The sequence below is a fragment of the Talpa europaea genome (genome assembly GCF_964194135.1).
Source record: "Talpa europaea genome assembly, chromosome: 12".
Taxonomy (NCBI): Eukaryota; Metazoa; Chordata; class Mammalia; order Eulipotyphla; family Talpidae; genus Talpa; species Talpa europaea.
Window position 1 is genome coordinate 45,182,126 of NC_140079.1, and position 18,414 is coordinate 45,200,539.

General features: G+C 55.1%; 2 protein-coding genes across 3 annotated transcripts; one reads left to right on the forward strand and one right to left on the reverse strand.

Moving 5' to 3' along the window:
* Positions 1-1,224: 1,224 nt before the first annotated feature.
* On the forward strand, positions 1,225-6,872 carry SYDE1 (synapse defective Rho GTPase homolog 1; the record flags this gene model as incomplete). 2 transcript variants are annotated; one of them, XM_084249457.1, is made up of 8 exons in its annotated part: positions 1,225-1,327; positions 2,728-3,069; positions 3,158-3,802; positions 3,991-4,205; positions 4,852-4,978; positions 5,193-5,353; positions 5,886-6,111; positions 6,463-6,872. In XM_084249457.1, 8 exons carry the CDS (start codon positions 1,240-1,242, stop codon positions 6,870-6,872), a joined length of 2,214 nt encoding a protein of 737 aa, XP_084105583.1. The 2 variants fall into 2 exon arrangements, with proteins under 2 accessions (XP_084105583.1, XP_084105584.1); XM_084249458.1 differs by having other exon boundaries at positions 1,240-1,327; positions 2,917-3,069.
* A 1,221-nt stretch (positions 6,873-8,093) lies between these two features.
* On the reverse strand, positions 8,094-15,585 carry ILVBL (ilvB acetolactate synthase like; the record flags this gene model as incomplete). Its single annotated transcript, XM_084250003.1, has 15 exons — positions 8,094-8,272; positions 8,401-8,506; positions 8,680-8,751; positions 8,832-8,902; positions 8,979-9,148; positions 9,240-9,354; positions 10,172-10,306; positions 11,214-11,350; positions 11,475-11,572; positions 11,767-11,866; positions 13,349-13,460; positions 13,550-13,688; positions 13,779-13,906; positions 14,033-14,234; positions 15,451-15,585. 15 exons carry the CDS (start codon positions 15,583-15,585, stop codon positions 8,094-8,096), a joined length of 1,899 nt encoding a protein of 632 aa, XP_084106129.1.
* Between the last annotated feature and the right edge of the window lie 2,829 nt (positions 15,586-18,414).

Consider the following 18,414-nt stretch of genomic DNA (forward strand, 5'->3'; position numbering starts at 1 on the left):
CTTTCTGCAGGTCTTTATCTTCTGGCACCTGCTATCCCATCTGAACATTGAACCATGAACAAGCATCACCTGGTGGAGTCCCAGTCTAGATGAGGAGGCAGACAAACTAGCAATGGCCACTGGAGTTATTAAATTCACCTGTGGCAAGAATGAGAAGAAATGAAACACAGGGATATCTTTATACTGGACAGTGGTGGGTGATTATGTAGGGCATCCCAAGGAGGTGCTACTGGAACTAAAGATGAGAAAGGGGCAGCCTCAAAAAAAAAAAAAAACAAGAACTTCCATGGCAGAGGGAAATACACATGCAAAAGATCTGGGGCAGCAGGTGAAAGTTGAGAACAATGGAAGAAATGAGACCAGCAGTCTCGCTGGGACAAGATTTGATTTGATTTGATTTGATTTTGAAAAGTGTCCAACCAGGGCATGTTATAATCACATAGCAGTTTTTTAAGTCCACTCTAGGCACAGCATGGAAAATGGAAGGTATGGATGAGGTGTTACATTTTCCAAGATGGCCACAGTAATATCTCCCATCCCACATTCTCTTGCACAAGGTCACTTTGACACATCTCCCACTAAGGATTTATGCCCTCTCCCCTTAAATCTGACACCCCAGTTCCGTGGGAGAGGGTATGCAATTTCTACTTATTCACTTTCGGAGCACTGGGTGGCTGGGTAAGAAGCCACCCACAACCCTCCCCTCCCTCCCCCCCACCTTAGAGATTTGGACAGAGATGTCCGGAATAAAGATCACACCCCATGGTAGTAGGTTCCCTACGATAGCCCGAGCGGAGGTCCCTGCCAACAACTGGCATCAATTGCAAGACCCGTGAATGAACATACCTTCAGATGACTGTGGCTCCCCATTTGTTGAGGCCCTGTTAAGCCTCTAAATCTTTCCAAGTGAGAAATACAATGCCCTAACCAAGGCCAGGGAGAGTGGGTAAGAGGGAAGACCCCGCCCCGGACAGCGCCAGGCTATTCAGAGTTGGGACAGGGGAAGTAAGCCTAGAACCCCCATTCCTTCCCCTCCCGGCAAGAGCAACTACATCTCCCAGCATTGCTTGCTCAGGCCGCGGGAAGGGGAAAAAAAAAAGTTTGGGCCAAGCATTCCCGGAATGCGCTTCCTGCTGGCGCGGGGCTGGGGGCAGGCGGGGAGGCCGGGGCGGGGCGGGAGGGCTGGGGGCGGCGCGGCTGGAGCCCGGGGCGCGCACTTCGCCCGGCCCGGGCCCCAGCATGGCTGAGCCGCTGCTCAGGAAAACCTTCTCCCGCCTGCGGGGCCGGGAGAAACTTCCCCGGAAAAAGTCGGACGCGAAGGAGCGCGGTGAGCTGGGGGAAGGTCACCGAGGAGGGGGCGCCGAGTCCTGCCAGGTCTGGGAGGGGGTCCGGGTGTCCCAAGAATGGACGAGTAGAGGGTCAAGGAAAGCCCCGCGGAGCCCCCTTCTGATCGGGCTGGGGGGCTGAGGGTGGGCACGGGTCCTGGAAGGAAAGGATTCGGAAGAGAGGGGGCTTGGACCGTTATGTGCGCCTGGCTCAGATGCCAGCACTGCGGGCTCCTTGGGAGGCCCTGGAGGGGGGCCTCGCCCCTGACAGGAAATGGGGCAGAGATGGAGTGCCTTGAGGGTGGAGGGAAGGAGGAGTTGGGAGATGGTGGGAACCCTGGGCCCTAGGCAGGCCAGACAGGGGCTACCCAGAGCCTAGAATCCTGGGGTGGGACATAGGGTTTATTCCTGCAGGAGAGGGAGGTCGGGTATCAAACAGAAACCACCTCTACCCCCCCTCACACCTACAATCAGTAACTGGAAGTGCGCCATCCTTAGGTGGCCCCAGGAAACTGTACCCTTTGTGCAGATGGGGAAACCGAGGCACAGAGCACTTGGGTAATTTGCCCAGGGTCCATGAAGTGACTTAAACAGCTCTTTGGAGTATGCAATAATCGAGACCCCTGAAAGTCTGGGTTGGGGAGAAACAGTTGACCAAAGGTGACCAAAGAAGAAGGTAGGTGGGCAAGCAAGAGAAGACTTGGGAAAAATGGGAACTGTGCAGAACAGGAAGTCTCAGTAAGGAATGAGTTAAAAGGAGGCAGGCCAGACCACTTATGAATCTGACCCAATCCTTACCAAAGATTCCCAAGATTCCCAGAACAGAGAGATGGGACAGGGTGCCCACGCACAAACAAACAGGAAACAGCCCAGGATGTCAAAGAAGGGAGAATAAGCAAAGGGAAGGCCTCAAAGCATTGACTGTGGAGGTCTGGCCTGAACTGAGAAACGGCACATCTCAGGATGGGGGCAGAATTTGGAAGTGGGGAGGGGATGATATGCTCCATGGAAGTCGCTATCATGCTTGCTCCTGTCTTCCAAGCCAGCAGGCTTACGTCCACTGTGAGCTGTGGGCTTGACCGTGACATGGGCACCTGGGCAGCACTTCCCACACTGAGTTCCCTAAAGCCTCTGGGGAGGGAGGTATCGGATCCCCCATTTCACAGGGGGACACTGAGGCTCAGAGATGAGAATCTACTCGCCCAAAGCCATGCAGTGAGAGGCCAAGGGCAGAGCTCTATGCTGGGGTTAATGAGAGGGCCAAAGAAGGAGAGTGGAGAACACAGTACCCTCCACCCTATCCCCAGGCTGAAAGGTGGAAGTGTCCCATTGTACACCAGGGACTAAGTCCCTGGGCTGGGGAACAAAGGAACTGGGTCTCACTCCCCTTGCTTTCCACCAGGACGCCCAGCCCAGCGCCTGGAGCCTACCCCTCTGGAGCCAGAGCCCCAGGCTCCTGAAGGGTCAAAGGCCGGAGCAGAGGGATCCTCCAGCCCTGAGGCATCTCGGAGTCCAGGTCGGGGGGCCTACCTGCAGAGCCTGGAGCCCAGCAGTCGCAGATGGGTGTTGAGTGGAGCCAAACCACCTGAAGAGGCTTCTTTGGGGCCCAGGACACCTGGCATTGGGGAGCCTGCAGGTGAAATCTGGTATAATCCCATCCCTGAGGAAGACCCCAAACCCCTGACACCTGAGGTACAGGGGCCACAGTCAGGTTCAAGTGAACCAGAGGATGCTGCCCCACAAGGTGAGCACATCACACCCTAGCACCCCAATATGAGCAGAAGGTTCACCCCGTCCCAAGCCCAGATCGTGAGGTCCGCTATCCCTGACAGGTGCAGCCCCCGCCAGCTCCCCAACCAAAGCCTCCCGCACCAAGTCCCCAGGGCCAGCCAGGCGCCTCTCCCTGAAGATGAAAAGGCTGCCTGAGCTACGGCGCCGCCTGAGCCTGCGGAGCACCCGTGCTGGCCGAGAGCGAGAGCGCGCAGCCCCCGCGGGCTCGGTCATCAGCCGTTACCACCTGGACAGCAGCGTCGGGGGGCCGGGGCAGGCGGCAGGGGCCGGGGGCGCGCGGGGTCCACCGCCAGGTTACCTCAGCGATGGCGATTCGCCTGAGCGCCCAGCTGGGCCCCCGTCGCCCACCGCCTTTCGGCCCTATGAGGTGGGCCCGGCGGCCCCCGCACCCCCAGCCGTACTGTGGGGCCGCCTCAGCCTACACCTGTACGGACTGGGGGGCCTGCGGCCGGCGCCCGGGGCCACCCCGCGAGACCTCTACTGCCTGCTGCAGGTGGATGGAGTGGCCCGAGCGCGCACAGGGCCGCTGCGTGGGGGAACGGACTTCTTGCGGCTGGACCATACATTCCACTTGGAGCTCGAAGCTGCCCGGCTACTGCGGGCCCTGGTTCTGGCATGGGATCCTGGAGTGCGGCGGCACCGGCCCTGCGCCCAGGGCACCGTGCTGCTACCCGCGGTCTTCCGAGGTAGGCGCCTGACTGAGGGGGTGAAGGGTAGGGGACGGGATCCAACTCAGGGCTCCCCCAGCTCCCAGTGTGCCTAGGGTACTAAACCTGGGTCGGGGGTGTGGCTTGGAGGCTGTGTGGCTTGGGGTAGGGGGCTGGAGCACTGAGCCTGCTGGAGCAGATCCCACTTAGGTTCCCTGTGTCTTCAGGATGTGAAGCCCAGCAGCTGGCAGTGCGCCTTGAGCCCCAGGGTCTGCTGTATGCCAAGTTGACCCTGTCAGAGCAGCGAGAAGTACCAGGCACAGTGGAGCCGCGAGTCTTCGGGCTGCCCTTGCCACTGCTGGTGGAGCGGGAGCAGCCCCCAGGCCAGGTGCCCCTCATCATCCAGAAGTGTGTTGGGCAGATTGAGCGCAGAGGGCTGCGGGTGAGCTTCTTTCCCCATCTCAGCTGTCTCCCAGACCTCAGATCCACCCCACAGGGCATTTCCAGACTACACATGCCTTCCCCCGAATCCCACCCCTCCTAGGCCGGGGACACTCCTAGTTCCAGCCTAGACAAGTGCAGTAGGTGTCCCTACACTGCAGCACCCTACCCAGAATCCATAGATCATCCATCCATTTGGTAACACAGAAACCCAGTCCTGCTGGAGCTCAGTCTGATGGAGGGAAAGATATGATTCCAGTAACACAAATGTAGAACGATGGCTGGAACAAAAGTTTAGAAGCCTGGAGAGTTTAAAGCAGAACATGACCTCCAGGAAGTGGCATGTGAACTGAGGAGGAGTCAGTGGGGTTTTTTGTTTGTTTTTGTTTTGTTTTGTTTTGTGTCAAAGAAAGTAGGTACTAGGATTAGTCATCGGAGCAAGGGCTTACAGGGCCAAGTTGGGTCCCCATGACAGGCATCAAAGAAGCAGGAAGGCAGGCAGTGAGGCTACAGTCAGCCCCCAGCCTCTCAGCCCACAGCTTCCACTGACACTGACAAAATTTCCCAGACCTCAGTCCCCATCCCACTGAGCCCTGATCAGCCTATGGCCCCATCGAGAAGATATCCCCTTCCATCCCCATTTCCAGGTGGTGGGGCTGTACCGTCTATGTGGCTCAGCAGCTGTGAAGAAAGAGCTTCGGGATGCCTTTGAGCGGGACAGTGCAGCCGTCTGCCTCTCTGAGGACCTGTACCCTGATATCAATGTCATCACTGGTCAGCCTGCCCCTCATCTTCTGTCTGTTCACCCCCCATTTAACCTTCTCCTCAAGGCAGTCTCTGGGTCCCCATGGGACCTCATCCCTTCTGTCTGGCCTTGTTTTCACTCTCCTACACTTATACTCCTCCTCCTCCCCATTCCCAGCCCAGTGACCCCCCTCCAGCCTCAGAAATAAAGATGTCCTGACCAGAGTGGGTCCTGTGTCTGCAGGCATCCTCAAGGATTATCTTCGGGAGTTGCCCACCCCACTCATCACCCAGCCCCTCTATCAGGTGGTGCTGGAGGCCATGGCCCGAAGGCCCCCAAGCAGGGCTCCCTCTAGCACTGAGAGCACAAGGGATCTCCTCAGCTGCCTGCCGGATGTGGAGAGGGTGAGTTGGGCCTGGTGGGAACTGGCAGGACTCAGAGTGGGCTGATTCCACCACAGTGCTTCACCCATGCCTGATCCTACCACAGCTCTGAGCTTGCGTCATTATTACAACCCCAGAAAGTAGGTGCTCTTAATCTCCCCATCCATAGATATGGAAACAGACCCAGAGTAGTTGGGCTACCAAGTTGGCACAGCCAGAAGGGATCAAGAACACAGACTATATTTATCAAATCGTGGGCAGGTCCCACTTCTCTCTATGCCTCAGTACCCTCATCTATATGAAATGGGATTAATGTCAGTCCTGCCTCCCAACACAGAGGAGTAGGCTCAAGTCCAAGTTATGCCATTCCAAAGCTAAGGTGTCTTTGGCCTCAGTCCCCTCCTGCAAAATAGGATCATAAGACTAATACCTAATGGTTAAGTCTTAGCTTGGCCATCTCCCAGCTACCAGACTTGGGACCATGCTCTGCCGCTGCAGCCTCCTCAGATGCGACAGGAGATCAGCTTTATCCCTCCCAATCCTCTCCTCTCAGGCCACACTGACGCTTCTCCTGGACCACCTGCGCCTCGTTTCATCCTTCCATGCCCACAACCGCATGACCCCGCAGAATCTAGCGGTGTGCTTTGGTCCCGTGCTACTGCCGGCGCGCCAAGCACCCGCCAGAACCCGCATTCGCAGCTCAGGCCCGGGCATCACCAACGCAGTGGATTTCAAGCGCCACATCGAAGTGCTCCATTACCTGCTGCAGGCCTGGCCAGGTGAGCCCGCCCCCGGCCCGCTCAGATGCTTTCTCGGCCAATCAGAGCCTCGTATTTCAGGAAAGCGAGGCCCTCTAGTCTTTGTAAGTGGTACCTGGTTGCTGAGGCAACCAGTTCAGATTCAGCCAATCCAAGCTTGAAGCGGTCAGAGGCCCTGCCTCTCGACATGCCAATCAGAACTGGTTGCCTAAGCAACCAATTCCGTCCCATTCAGTGAAATCCCGATCCGGTCGATGGCCTTGCCTTTCGCCAGGCCAATCAGGGAACTGGTCGCCTGAGTAGCCAATCAAAGGGAGGTCTGGTTGCCGCCGTTGCGCGTACGTCATGACGAGCCCTCTCACACCCCTGTAGATCCTCGTAGATCTCCGGAGCCTCCGGACCTCGCCCCGTGTCTGAGGCCCAAACGACAACAGTCGTTGCACTTGCCGCTAGCGAGCCCCGAGGTAGTGACTCGGTCCCGCGGCCGAAGCGGCCCCGAGAGTCCCCCGAGCAACCGCTACGCCGGCGACTGGAGCGTTTGTGAGCGGGACTTCCTACCCTGTGGGCGGAACTTCCTGTCTGGGCCCGACTACGACCACGTGACAGGCAGCGACAGCGACGACGAGGACGAGGACGAGGAGACCGGCGAGCCTACCGGCGCCGCTGACTTCGAGGACGAATTCGATGCGCCCTTCAACCCGCACCTGAATCTCAAAGACTTTGACGCCCTCATCCTGGACCTAGAGAGAGAGCTCTCTAAGCAGATCAACGTGTGCCTCTGATCCGGGCGGGGCGGGCCCTTGGTTCTAAGGACCGGGCTTCAGGCGTCTAAGGCGGTGCCCTAACGACAGGGGACCAGACCTGCCTCTCTAGCCTCGTTCCTGGTAGGTGCGCGTTACCAGTGACCGGCCGGCCGCTTGCTGAGCATTGCTTCCAGTGCGCAGTCTCTGGCCCTAGTTGCAAAGGACAGGATTTTCTGGGGATTTTCCGGGACCAGTTGTTGCCATTTTTTCTGAGCACCAAGGGTTTCTTCTCTTGCTGCCAAAAGGCAGTTCTTCCGCTTGCTAGGCTGGCCTCTCTTGCCTCCCTTGACTGGTGAATCAGTTACTGTGAGTATCACCCTGGGATCGTGTGACAGCACACCCCTCTCTTGTCCTTTTGCTGCTGCCAACCAAATCAGTATTAGCTTTGAGCACTGCACTCTGCTTCTCCCTCCCTTGGGGGACCCAAGGACTACCGTGAGGTGTCCTTTGGGTCAGAGTGGGGGGCAGCCCCTATTCTGAATTCCGGCTAGATAGGGACAGCCTGGAAAACCCCACAGTTACCTCAAAACCATATGGAGAAAGCAGAGTCTGGCCCATCCCCACCTCCCATTTTTCTTTCCCATCCCTGAAAAAAAAAATGAGCACTTATAAGACCTCCCTTTTGGAGGGGCCCCACCTGAAGTGTCAGGCTGGGGGCACTTTGGTACGGAACATATTTATTGCCTCCGTGCATGTGTGTCTGTGTGTGAGGGCTAGTGTGCATGGACATGTCTGGGGCAGGCATGTAGGGCTCTTTCAGGGACCACATGGGGGTAGAGTTCACAAGGCCCAGGCACCCTGAAATACCAAGTTGATGCCTCAGTGGTCCCCAGAGATCCAGTGAGAGAATAGGGTCCCCTCTGTCAGCCCCCCTTCTTCCCTCACTTCCATCTTTGTGGACAATAAATCAATATGCACAGGTTCTGAATGAGTAATCGGGCCCACATGGACCACAGATGATTTATTAAGTATGTAAGAAATGGGGAAAGGGCACAGCTGGGCCCACAAAAAGAAGTCCCGGCACTGCCAGAGAGCCGATCTGAGCCCCTTCCTGTCCTGGGGGGGGGGGGGGGGGGAGGGGGCGGGTTGTCGAGCCACTGGACCTTGGAGGAAACCCACAGCAGGCAAGAATGAGACTCCAAACCAGCTGGGCACAGTCCTGGGGTGGTAAGAGACCCAAGGGCACTGATCCTTGAAGCCCTATATGGAAATGGCACCATCACGAAAGTCTGTCCTTCCAATGAGGATGTTGACCACCACTGGGTGGCCATCTTGGCACTGCTGCTGGGCATCATGCAGTACCTTAACCACCTGATCTTCATTCTCCCGTGAAAGCAGCAAACCCTGGGCTCCCAAACCCATGGCTGCCTTATGATAATCTGAAAGAGGAAATCAAGTCAGATAGTGGAAGGAAGCCAGCCCGTGTAGCCACCCCAGAAGAGGAACACAAGTCCTGCTGGACCTGAAAACAGCTTCCCTGCACTCCCACCACACCCAGGCTCCTCACCCGTGTAGGCCAAGCCACAGGCCACATTGCTGCCCAGATTGGGCACCTGCTCCCGAGAAATCTGGGTCCAGCCAGCATCATTCCCTATCAAGGCCATCACTGGGATCTGCAGGGAGAAGGTAAGGCCAGGCCACAGCTTCAGTCCCACAGTTAGCCACCACAAGGATGGAAGAAAGGACAAGAGCCCTGACAGAAGCAGCTCTACCCACAGGCTACCCACCCCTGACAACATGCCCCAGAACCACAGGTTCTGAGGCTCCCTTGGGGCTGCCAAGTTACCTTGTGTCTGACAAAGGTGTCAAATTCGATGAGGCTATAGCCAAAGGCTCCATCCCCAAACAGGCACCAGACCTGAGGAGGGACCAAAGATTGCTGGGGTGGCTCATAGCCCAGAAAGGAGCAAAACTCTTATCTCCAGGTCCCCAACTCACCTCAGCATCTGGCCGACACAGTTTGGCCCCAAGTGCAAATCCTGCGCCAACCCCCAGAGTCCCAAAGGCCCCTAGAATAACCAAGAGCAAGTGACTATGAAGGAACCTATACAGTGGAAGCTGCCCCTGGCATACGCCCTTCCTTACCAGGATCCAGCCAGCACAGGGGACCACGAGGCTGCACCAGGTGGGCAGCAGTGCCCACGAAGTCCCCACCGTCGACCACCAGAACCGAGTTGTCAGGTAGAGTCTCCTCCACCAGCTGCAGCACCCGCACTGGGTTCAGATGCTGGGTTACAGGCATTGTTGCCTTCTCCCTGCACAGGGGTGGAGCAGGTCAGCAGGGCCAGTGGCAGAACCTATTAGGAATCCATACCACCCCCATGTCCACTCCCCCCTGGGCCCCACCGAAAAGCCTGCTCCTTTTGCTGGTCGGCTTCTCTCAACTCCTCTGCCCAGTCCGAGGCCCATATCTGGCCCTGAAGGCCCTCTACCAGCTTCACCATAAAGGAGCCCACGTCTCCTGGAGAAGGAAGAGGGCAGAGCTTCAGAAAGGGACCCTCCTCCTGCCCTTCCAGCACCAAAAACCCAAAAGACAGCAGAAGTCACCAGTAGCAGCCCAGCAGGAGATAGACCAGGGACCCTCCTATGGCAAAATGAGTGAAACACCCCAGAGTCAGCTGGAACCAGGCGAGGCAGTTGGCAGGAGGAGGGAAGATAAAGTCAAAGGGAGCACAAGTTAGAAACCCAAGCCAGCCTCATCACTTGCATCCCCCTCACACTCACATCAGGCACGCCTGCCAGTTCTTCCTCTGGAACACACCACTAGCCACAGTTCCACCCCCAACCACATCTTTACAACCTGGTCATACGGAGTGAACAAATAAATGAGATGCTGATGTGCTCTTCATCATCTGCACTTTGGAAATGATCACACAGTTCAGATAAGCTGAGTTGCTGACCCCTATCCATCCCCACTCCAGGGTCCATCATTTCTGTCCTGGAGCCTTTTATTGCCCCCTGCTACACTGAACCTTTCCATCAAACACAATAATGCAACTTCTGTTTTTCTCACGAGTCTTGGTCACCTATAGTAGCATACAGCCAACAGGGAAGGGTTTGCAGCCAGAGGACATAATTGAATGCATGTTCCCTTTGGTGTGCACCCCACCATTTGTTTATGCAGCAGCACTGATCAGTCTGAGAGCTAAATATGCCTCTAGCTGACTGGGTGCCCTGAGGCAGGGTCCAGACCACGTCCACCAGCACCCTGCTGCAGCAGAGGCCAACAGGAAGGACCACGAGGAGCACAGATATGCAGGGGGGCACTGATGGCTCACCATGCACAGCCTCATGGGGTTTCCAGAACATGTCTGAGTTTAACAACATCTCTTTCCGGTTCCGGTTGACAATGATGATCTTGCTGCTGCGGTTGAGGACACGGCCATAGGACAGGCGGAAGTCACACACAATTCCTGGGGTGGACAATAGGGTGTCAGTGGACATAGGGCCAATGTGCCAAGAGCTACCTGACTTTATCCACCATGGCAGACTGAATGCAAAAAGTCTTTTTTCTTCAGCTCTCCCTGTACCTGTGCCATCTGCAATGGCTTTGAAGCTCCCTATCCCTCAAATATGAGCTGGTCGTGGGATGTGCTTTGGCCAGCAGAACACAGCAGGACTGATAATGTGCAGAGACCTGGTTTCAAGAAGTCTTGCAGCTTCCACTCTCTCGTAAATAAATATGTCCCCCAGCCCCTCTTTCTCACCCTCCACCAACTAAACCAGCCAGGCTAGCCTTCTGGATGCTGAGAAGCATGAAGAATGTGTGTGAAGAGAGAACCCCATTATCCCAGCTGAACTCTTGCTGCATCAGCCTACAGGTGGTCACCCCACAAGTCCATGGGAAACCCCCATGTGGACCAGTACAGCGCCTTCCTGCCTCCACAATGCAGACCCATAAATGAGCCAGCTAAACCAACTACCACCTAGTCAGAGGGAGGGTCCTAAGAAATGAAAAGTGCATTTCCAGCTGTGGGGTTTGGGAGTGGTTACACAGCAGAAGCTAACAAATACAGCTCTAATGTACATGCAGGGATTGGAAACACTTGACATCACAGTATATACATGTCATGTGAACAATGCATAAAGTACCAAAGGGTACCTTTCAGAAGCTGGTGACAGTACACAGCAGCACTTGGTCAGAGCTCCTCTGCACTACAGGCATAGGCTGGTACAAAACCCTTCAAAGGGGAAGGGCAGCTTAGCAGTAAGAAGGCAGGTGACTATGAATGTGGGCTGCCAGCAAGGACCTAACTTGGAGGGGCAACTTAGTAGAGTGAGGGGATGCAGGGAAAGGAATGGGGAGAGGCCAAGGCCCACCTGCCAGGATGACGACGTCAGCCTTCTTGAGGGCAGTGCTGCGGTTCTGCCGGATGTGGAGGGGGTGGTTGCGGCCCAGCAGCCCCCGTGCCATCCCGCCCAGGAAGCATGGGATGCCCAAGGTCTCCACAGTAGCCCTGGGGAATAGGAAATAGGCACAGCAGGGGTGAATGTGGCCAACGGCCTGCCCCATCTCCAACTGGGCACTAGAGGACCAGGTACCAGGAATGTGAGGATAAGAAGGGAGTTGAGGCTTCTCACCGAAGCTTGTGGGCGGCTATCGGGGGCAGCATGGCCTGGCTCCCCAGCAAAAGGAGGGGCTTTTTGGCCCGGCTCAAAATCTCCACACAGCGCTGAACCTGGGGTGAGAGACGGAACTCAAAGCATGAACCCTAAGTCACCATTATCACCCAAGATCACAGCCTCACCCTCTCATAGGAGGGGTAGCCAAGATCTCACTCATGCACGAGAGTCCATCCTGCGGAGGGGGGAGGGGGATTGTGGGGGGAAAGAATGTTCCTTAATCAGGGAAGAGAGGCAATAGGCAATTCACCTGCAGAGGAGGTGCCTGGGGGATGTCCAAAGGCAGAGGCCCCTCAGGCCAGGGCTCCCAGGCTCCTGCAAAAAGGTTGGCCAGGTGATTTTCTAAGTACCTGTGAATGGAAAAGGAAGGCGCGATTATCAAAAGTAATCACCAGGGTTCCAAGAACTGAAGGAAGAGAAGGGCCAGGAGGGAAGGGGGACAGGCCCCAAGTGGATGGGCAACAGCCCAGGGCCAGACAAACCATGTGCCTATTTTCCCTATGAAGCTTCTGGTGACCATCCCAACCAGACAGAGACCCTCAGAAACAACTGATGCAGGTGTGGCACACCAGGGTCAAGTATATAGCAAGGCCAAGGCCAGGATCAATTCTCCCTCCTATGCATGGCAGACATGGGCTTCAGTCTTTGCAGGACCTTGAAGGCACAAAAATAAAAGCTGGTCAGCCCTACCCTTAAGGAACACCCAACCAGACCAAAAGCAATACACATGGGAGGAAGCCATGGGACCCAGAAGCCTCTCTTTTCTTTCAAGAAGGGGTCAAGAGTGCAGAGAATAAAGAGGCCAAAGATGGAACAAATATGAAAAGAAAAAGCAAGAGAAGAGTCAACCTCGCAGGGGCTGAGGAGGGGCAGCCCAAGAAAGGAGAGGAAAAAGGGAGAAGAGGGGGCAGGAGCAGGGAAGAAAAGGCTGCCAAGGGCCACAGAATGAAGTCATTTAAAAGTTCAGCCTGCCCACATCCTGTGTGTTCAGGATCCTCCCTGAACCTCCCTCTCTAGATCTGATTCCCTATCCACGTTGGAAGACATGTTGCCTTAAACCTGATGTGATACTGGACTCATCCCTGTTCTTATTTATGGGAGTAATGGGTAATTCTTTTATACTTCAACATTCAGCACTATTGGAATGATCTCACTTTATTCTTCACAGAATCTAGTCTGGAGAGAAAAGCAAGCACTATTCATCCACTTTAAAGAGTTTCCAGCTGTCCCAGAGCAGCCCCACCATCCTGCTCCATCAAAAAAACAGTCTCTTGCCACTCAAAGTCCTAGAGTGAGCTAAGCCCATGTCACATCCCTTATCCTGGCCTGACAGAGGCCGAGGCATCCAACAGCCAGGCCCACCTCACCTCTCATTCCAGTAATTACTGCAGCTCCTGCCTGGTGTCCCAGTTTCCACCCAACCCCAGAGTTCATTCTCTAGCAGCAGCCAGAGTAATGTAAAAAAAACCCAAATCAGGGCATCCCAAGCCCCTGCTAAGGCCCTGCAATGCTTCACGATGCACATCAAATTAAAAACAAAACCCCAGGTCCAGCCTGTGGGTCCTGAGGGCTGCTCTGAACTCAGCCCCAGCGTCTCCCAACTTTGTTCACCTGCTGTCACCATGAGGACTACCTTGCTTTCCCAACCTACCATGTTTATTCCTGCTTCATGGTCTTTACATATGCTAGTTCCTCTACCTGGAATGCTATTCCCATGGCTGGTTCCTCTCAATTGTTGTACAAATCAATGAAAGAGTCAAGGAGTAACGGGTAATGGCAGGAGGCTGCAGGAGAGCAGGGAATGGCAGGGCATGGTGGAGCAGATTACTCACCAGTAGACCACTTGACCTAAAAGGCCCTTGGGTGGCTTGGCTGGCACCATCTCCTTCCGGACCATGAAGTAGGGGTACAGCACATCAATGGGTAGCTCCACAAACACGGGGCCTACAAGGACAGAGAGGACCCTGAGCCTGTGGTGTCTCCTCGCCCATAGGCACTATGTCCAGACCACTGCCCAGCAGTCAACTCCCTACCTGGAGTGCCTGACTGGGCAGCAGCCATTGCAGCCCTCAGGGTAGGCACAATGTCCCGCACCCTCCGCACAGATGCACAGAACTTGCAGAGAGGCCGGAACAGGGACATGTGATCAATAGCCTGAAGTGCACCCCGGTTCTGGTGGAGACAAGAAGTCCAGAGAGTCAATATATGAGCCCTTCAAGTGTCCCAGCAACCCCTCCCCACTCCTGCCTCAGGACAGGGTACCTGCAGCAGAGTGCTGGCAGAGCCACCCAGAAGCAGCACAGGGGACTGAGCTATCTGCGCATTCTTCACTGCAGTCACTGTGTTGGTGAGTCCCGGTCCTGCTGTCACCACTGCCACACCCACAGTCCCTGGAAAAGAGACCCCATCACAGCTGTGCCCATCCTCCTGACAATCCACCCCCCAAAAAAACCCTGCCTCTGAAAGACCACCCATCCTGTCTCAGCAGCCCCCAGGCTTCTCCTCTCTACCCCTACCAGTCAGGCGGGCCACAGCATCAGCAGCAAAAACAGCCGTGACTTCATGGCGTGTGTCCACCACGCGAATGCCCAGCTTCTCACAGGCCACCAGAACTGGTGAAATGTGCCCACCAACCAGTGTGAAGAGGAATCGCACGCCGTGGGCCCTCAGCACAGCTGCCACATTCTCCCCACCATGCCGGATGCTTGCCTTGTCCACCTGGGCCCGAGGAAGAGCAGGAACAAGACTGTCAAGGGCACCAAAGTAGGTGGGAAAAAGGGTGATTCCCCCACCCCCCAGAAGGAGGGAAGGAGTCAAGTGGTGGTGTTTAAGCACATATTACACACCCAGCCCACAGCAAGGCATATCATCAGATCAGCTGTCTTGTCATTATATCCTTTTCAGCTAAGGTGACCAAGGCTAACCTGAACAAGATTCAAAGTCCCATAGAACTAAAGTGCCTACTCTGTTATACCTCCCGCCTCAGGGATGGTGGGGCAATCAGATAGAGAAAAGAGGGAAGGCAGACCTACAGAATTCAGGGAAGTTTGGCCAGAGGTCATCTGTTGGGATTCTAGAACTACCTGTCATTCCGTATTTAGGCAGCATAAGCACTGACCCCACCTAACTAATACCCTCCCACTCACTGGGCCAGGCCCAGTAGACAGGTGCCAGCTACCATGTGCCTGGCATAGAACAGCCTGCTGGCACAGACTGTGCTATGTCCACCCAGCACCGGATTCCTCATGGCCCCCCAAAACAATGACCTTTGCCTTGAACTCCACAAGTCCTCAAGGCTAGTACTGTTGCTCCGGGTTGGAAGAGGAAAAGCTGAAGAGGAAGCTTGGGGAAAGAGGGATTAATCTCTGCTAAGGAAGGAAGGGCTGGGAAAGAGTCAAAGTTATTCCAAGCTAGGAGGGCTGGGGAAGGGGTCTGGGAAACAGGGACACTGAGAGGAGCCAAGTAGTTCAGTGCAAGATACATGGTCGTATCTTCCCCAAAGATCATCTACAGTAAGCTACCACACATCTCCAGGTCTGTTTCCTCTTTTAGAAAATAAAGACAAACCAAGACCTATTCAGGTAAGTACTGAGGAGCACATATGAAAAGCAATGAGCTCAGCAGAGAGCCACAGTAACAAAATTGTTACAGTAATGTCCTCTGCTGCCTTCCTTTGACCCACCCTGACCACACCCGGTTTCATTACTCTGAAAAGAGCTTGAGGGCCCTAGGGATGGAGTTAAGCAGGGTACTGAGTGCTATTATCTCTGACTAATGACAAAGTCCAGGACCTGTATGCAGCCTGGCAATGGGGACAAACCATGTGTCTGACTCAGGCTTTCCCCAACGGTAAGGTGGCTGGGCTGGAAGGCGCACCGGGAGTCGGCTCCTTCTTTGGCTGTCCCCAGCCCACTGCCCACCTTTGCCCACGAACCTTGTGCATCAACTGATAGAGGAGCCCCAGGCGATGCGCGGCACCCAGCAGGGCGGCCCCCAGGGTTCCGCAGACCAGGAACAAGAAGGAGGGGAAGAAGCTCCTGGCAGGCGCGGAAGCGTCGAGGGTCTCCATAAGATGGCACCTTGGGGAGAAAGGTCAGGACCTAGAGCGGACACAGAAGTCAAGCAGTCGGCCAATTCACCCAGCCCGGGCCACGCCCCCGTCCCGACCTCTGCGCGGCCACGCCCCTCGCGAGTCAGCACAGGGCAGGGCCACGCCGCTCTCGGGGCCAGGCCACGCCTCGCGAGGGCCAAGCCCCGTCTCTGGGCGCCAGCTCCCAAACGCCACTACCCCAGCACCGAAGGTGAGGCTACTACAGGTCCCTGAAGCGACATTTCCCACTTAGCAGTTTCTCAAAGAACCGGAAGACAGCCCCGCCCCTCTTTTATATAAAGGTCCCGAAACTCAGCCCCACTAGTGCGCCCCACCCACGTTACGTCACTGGATGAGGCCACGCCCCTAGGTGAGCGAGCGCGACTCCCCACAAACCAGGCCCCTCCCCCCTGGAAGCAGCCGAGCCCGAGTCTGACCCCAGGCCCCACACCACGGGTCCAGGCCAAATAGCATCAGGATGTTCCCGAGACCCCGGGGGGGGCCTTCAACCTTCACCTACAGGAAAATGGCGCCGACTCCAGAGGAATTCGGCGCTCTTCGGGTCATGTGATGCGGGCGCGCAGCCGCGCCCCTTTCACTCGTTTGGATCAATGGCGTCCCGTAGTCCGGTCCGAAGCCGGTACGCAGAGCCGCTGCCACGACCCGGGACTTCCTGTAAGAGCCCAGTCTCTACTGGCTACCCTGTTGGCAGGCTCCGCCTCCCCTCGCCTCTCATTGGCATGCACTCAGGAGGTCCTGCCCCTCGGCGCCTTCTACTAGCCGAGACACTCGCGGGCAGGACTGCCAGGCATGCGTTGACTCCACAGGGCAGGCCCGTAGGTTCCGGGCCTACTGGGCCCGTCCCACTTTTTACATCAGCCCTGCTGTTAGCTGCCCGACGTTGACCGGGCGTGTGCCGTCACGGGCTCGCTCCCCAGAGTCCACCATCCTGAGCCTTCCTTGCAAGCCTGTAGTCAGCAAGCCCGTCGCTCACACCAAGCCCCGCCTCCTATCCCTTCCACACTCTGCAAAAGCTGCAGCTTCTCTGGGTAGGCCCGTCCTGTTGTTGGTCCCTTACCTCTGGAGACCCCGTCCCCTTTTGGACCTTTGAGATTTTGGTAGCTCGGCGTAGTCCGGGGTCCACCACTTTCCAGCCACCTGAACTCTGAGCAGTGTTCCTATAAGAGAAGGGGGAGTTATTCTGGTATGCCCCTGCTTCCATTCAAGGCAAATCCACTTTTATTCTGGCTTCCAGCCCTTGTCATCTTCTGGGATTTCCTACTAAAATTCAACCTCACCCTTTATCTTCTACTGGATCACACCTAGGATTTGAGTTTATCCGTCTAAAAAGCAATAGCTCCATTTACCCCCACATTCTCTGCCTTTGGTTTGCCTGTTTTAGCAAAATTCCTCAAATGCATTATTGAGGGAGTAGAGAGCTAGCTGGTTAGGGAACTGACCTGCAAGAGCTGGCAAGGGCTGCTTGTAAGATAGCAGACTGAGAAGGGAGCAGAAAGCTCACAGAGGCTGGTAACCACAAGAGGCATATAGAGACACACAGCAGTAGTTTGTGGTGGCTTCACACCCCTGGGTGGCAAAGTGGGACAATGAGGCAAAGGGGGATAGTGGAAAAGCACCCAATCGGGGAAAGTCCCCATGAGAGATTATAAAAGTAAACCTACCTCCAACAGTAATGGGCTCCTCCCTTGGACCCCCGCCTGCTGTCATGAGTCTCTCTTACAATAAACCTGAGCTTGCTAATTTTCAGTCCGTGTGGCAGTAGTTACACCTCAATGGCTTGGACACAAGAACCCACCCATTAGGCTACATTATTTATACTTGCTGCTTGAATCCATTCCAATACAATCCACTCTGAGAGTTATTCTGGATTGTTGTAACAGTGTCTAAACTAGTACCTCTCCTTCCTTCTCCCACCTATCAGCTCAGTCCAAACTCAACAAGGGCCTGCAGTCAACAGGATAAAGTGCAAACTTCCTAGGGGCCTTCTAGACCCTGTTAAACTCCCAGAGCGATCAAGAAATAGATCATTACGTTTTGTCAAGCACTTACAATGTGCTTACGTGTTAACTCATTTAACCCTCACAAAAACCCTGTCAGGAAAGTGTATTAGCATTATCCCATTTTGCAGTTGAGGAATATGAAGCACAGAGAAGTTAAGGAAGGTGCTCAAATTCATACAGCTTGTGATAGAAGATGCCTGGGTCCCCTAACTGGAAGCATCTCAAGCGTGGGTACTATAGGACATCCCTGGTGGCACAAGGGGTTAAGAATCAACCTATGAAGCTGTCTGCAGCCTCTGCAGCTCGAATTCAATCTCTGGCCAACCAGGGAGCAACCCACATGGCACAGCAGACCTCTCCTGACTTGCCCGCTGCTTCCCTCAGCAGTGTACTTCAATCTGCCTGTTCTGCTCACCACTCTGTCTCTGGCCTGTACCCCAGCTCTTGTATGCATAAATAAATAAATCTTTAAAAAAAAATGGGTACTATAACCATCTGGCTTCCCCATGCCTGACATAGGGTGTAGCTTCTGAGACCCACTCACATCCTCTTGTGCTTCTACTGGATTTTATTCTAAATGGGTTGGGAGGCCAGAGAGGATATTAAACAACCTAAGTCACACAAACCTGCACATGATCATTCATTGGGCTTTATCTGTAATAAATGAAAACTGTAAAAAACAAAATGCCCCTCAGTAGGTAAATGGTTAAACAAACCGGTCCATCCATATGATGTAACACTATTCAGCAATAAAAGGACAAACTATTGAAATACAGTAATTTTGATG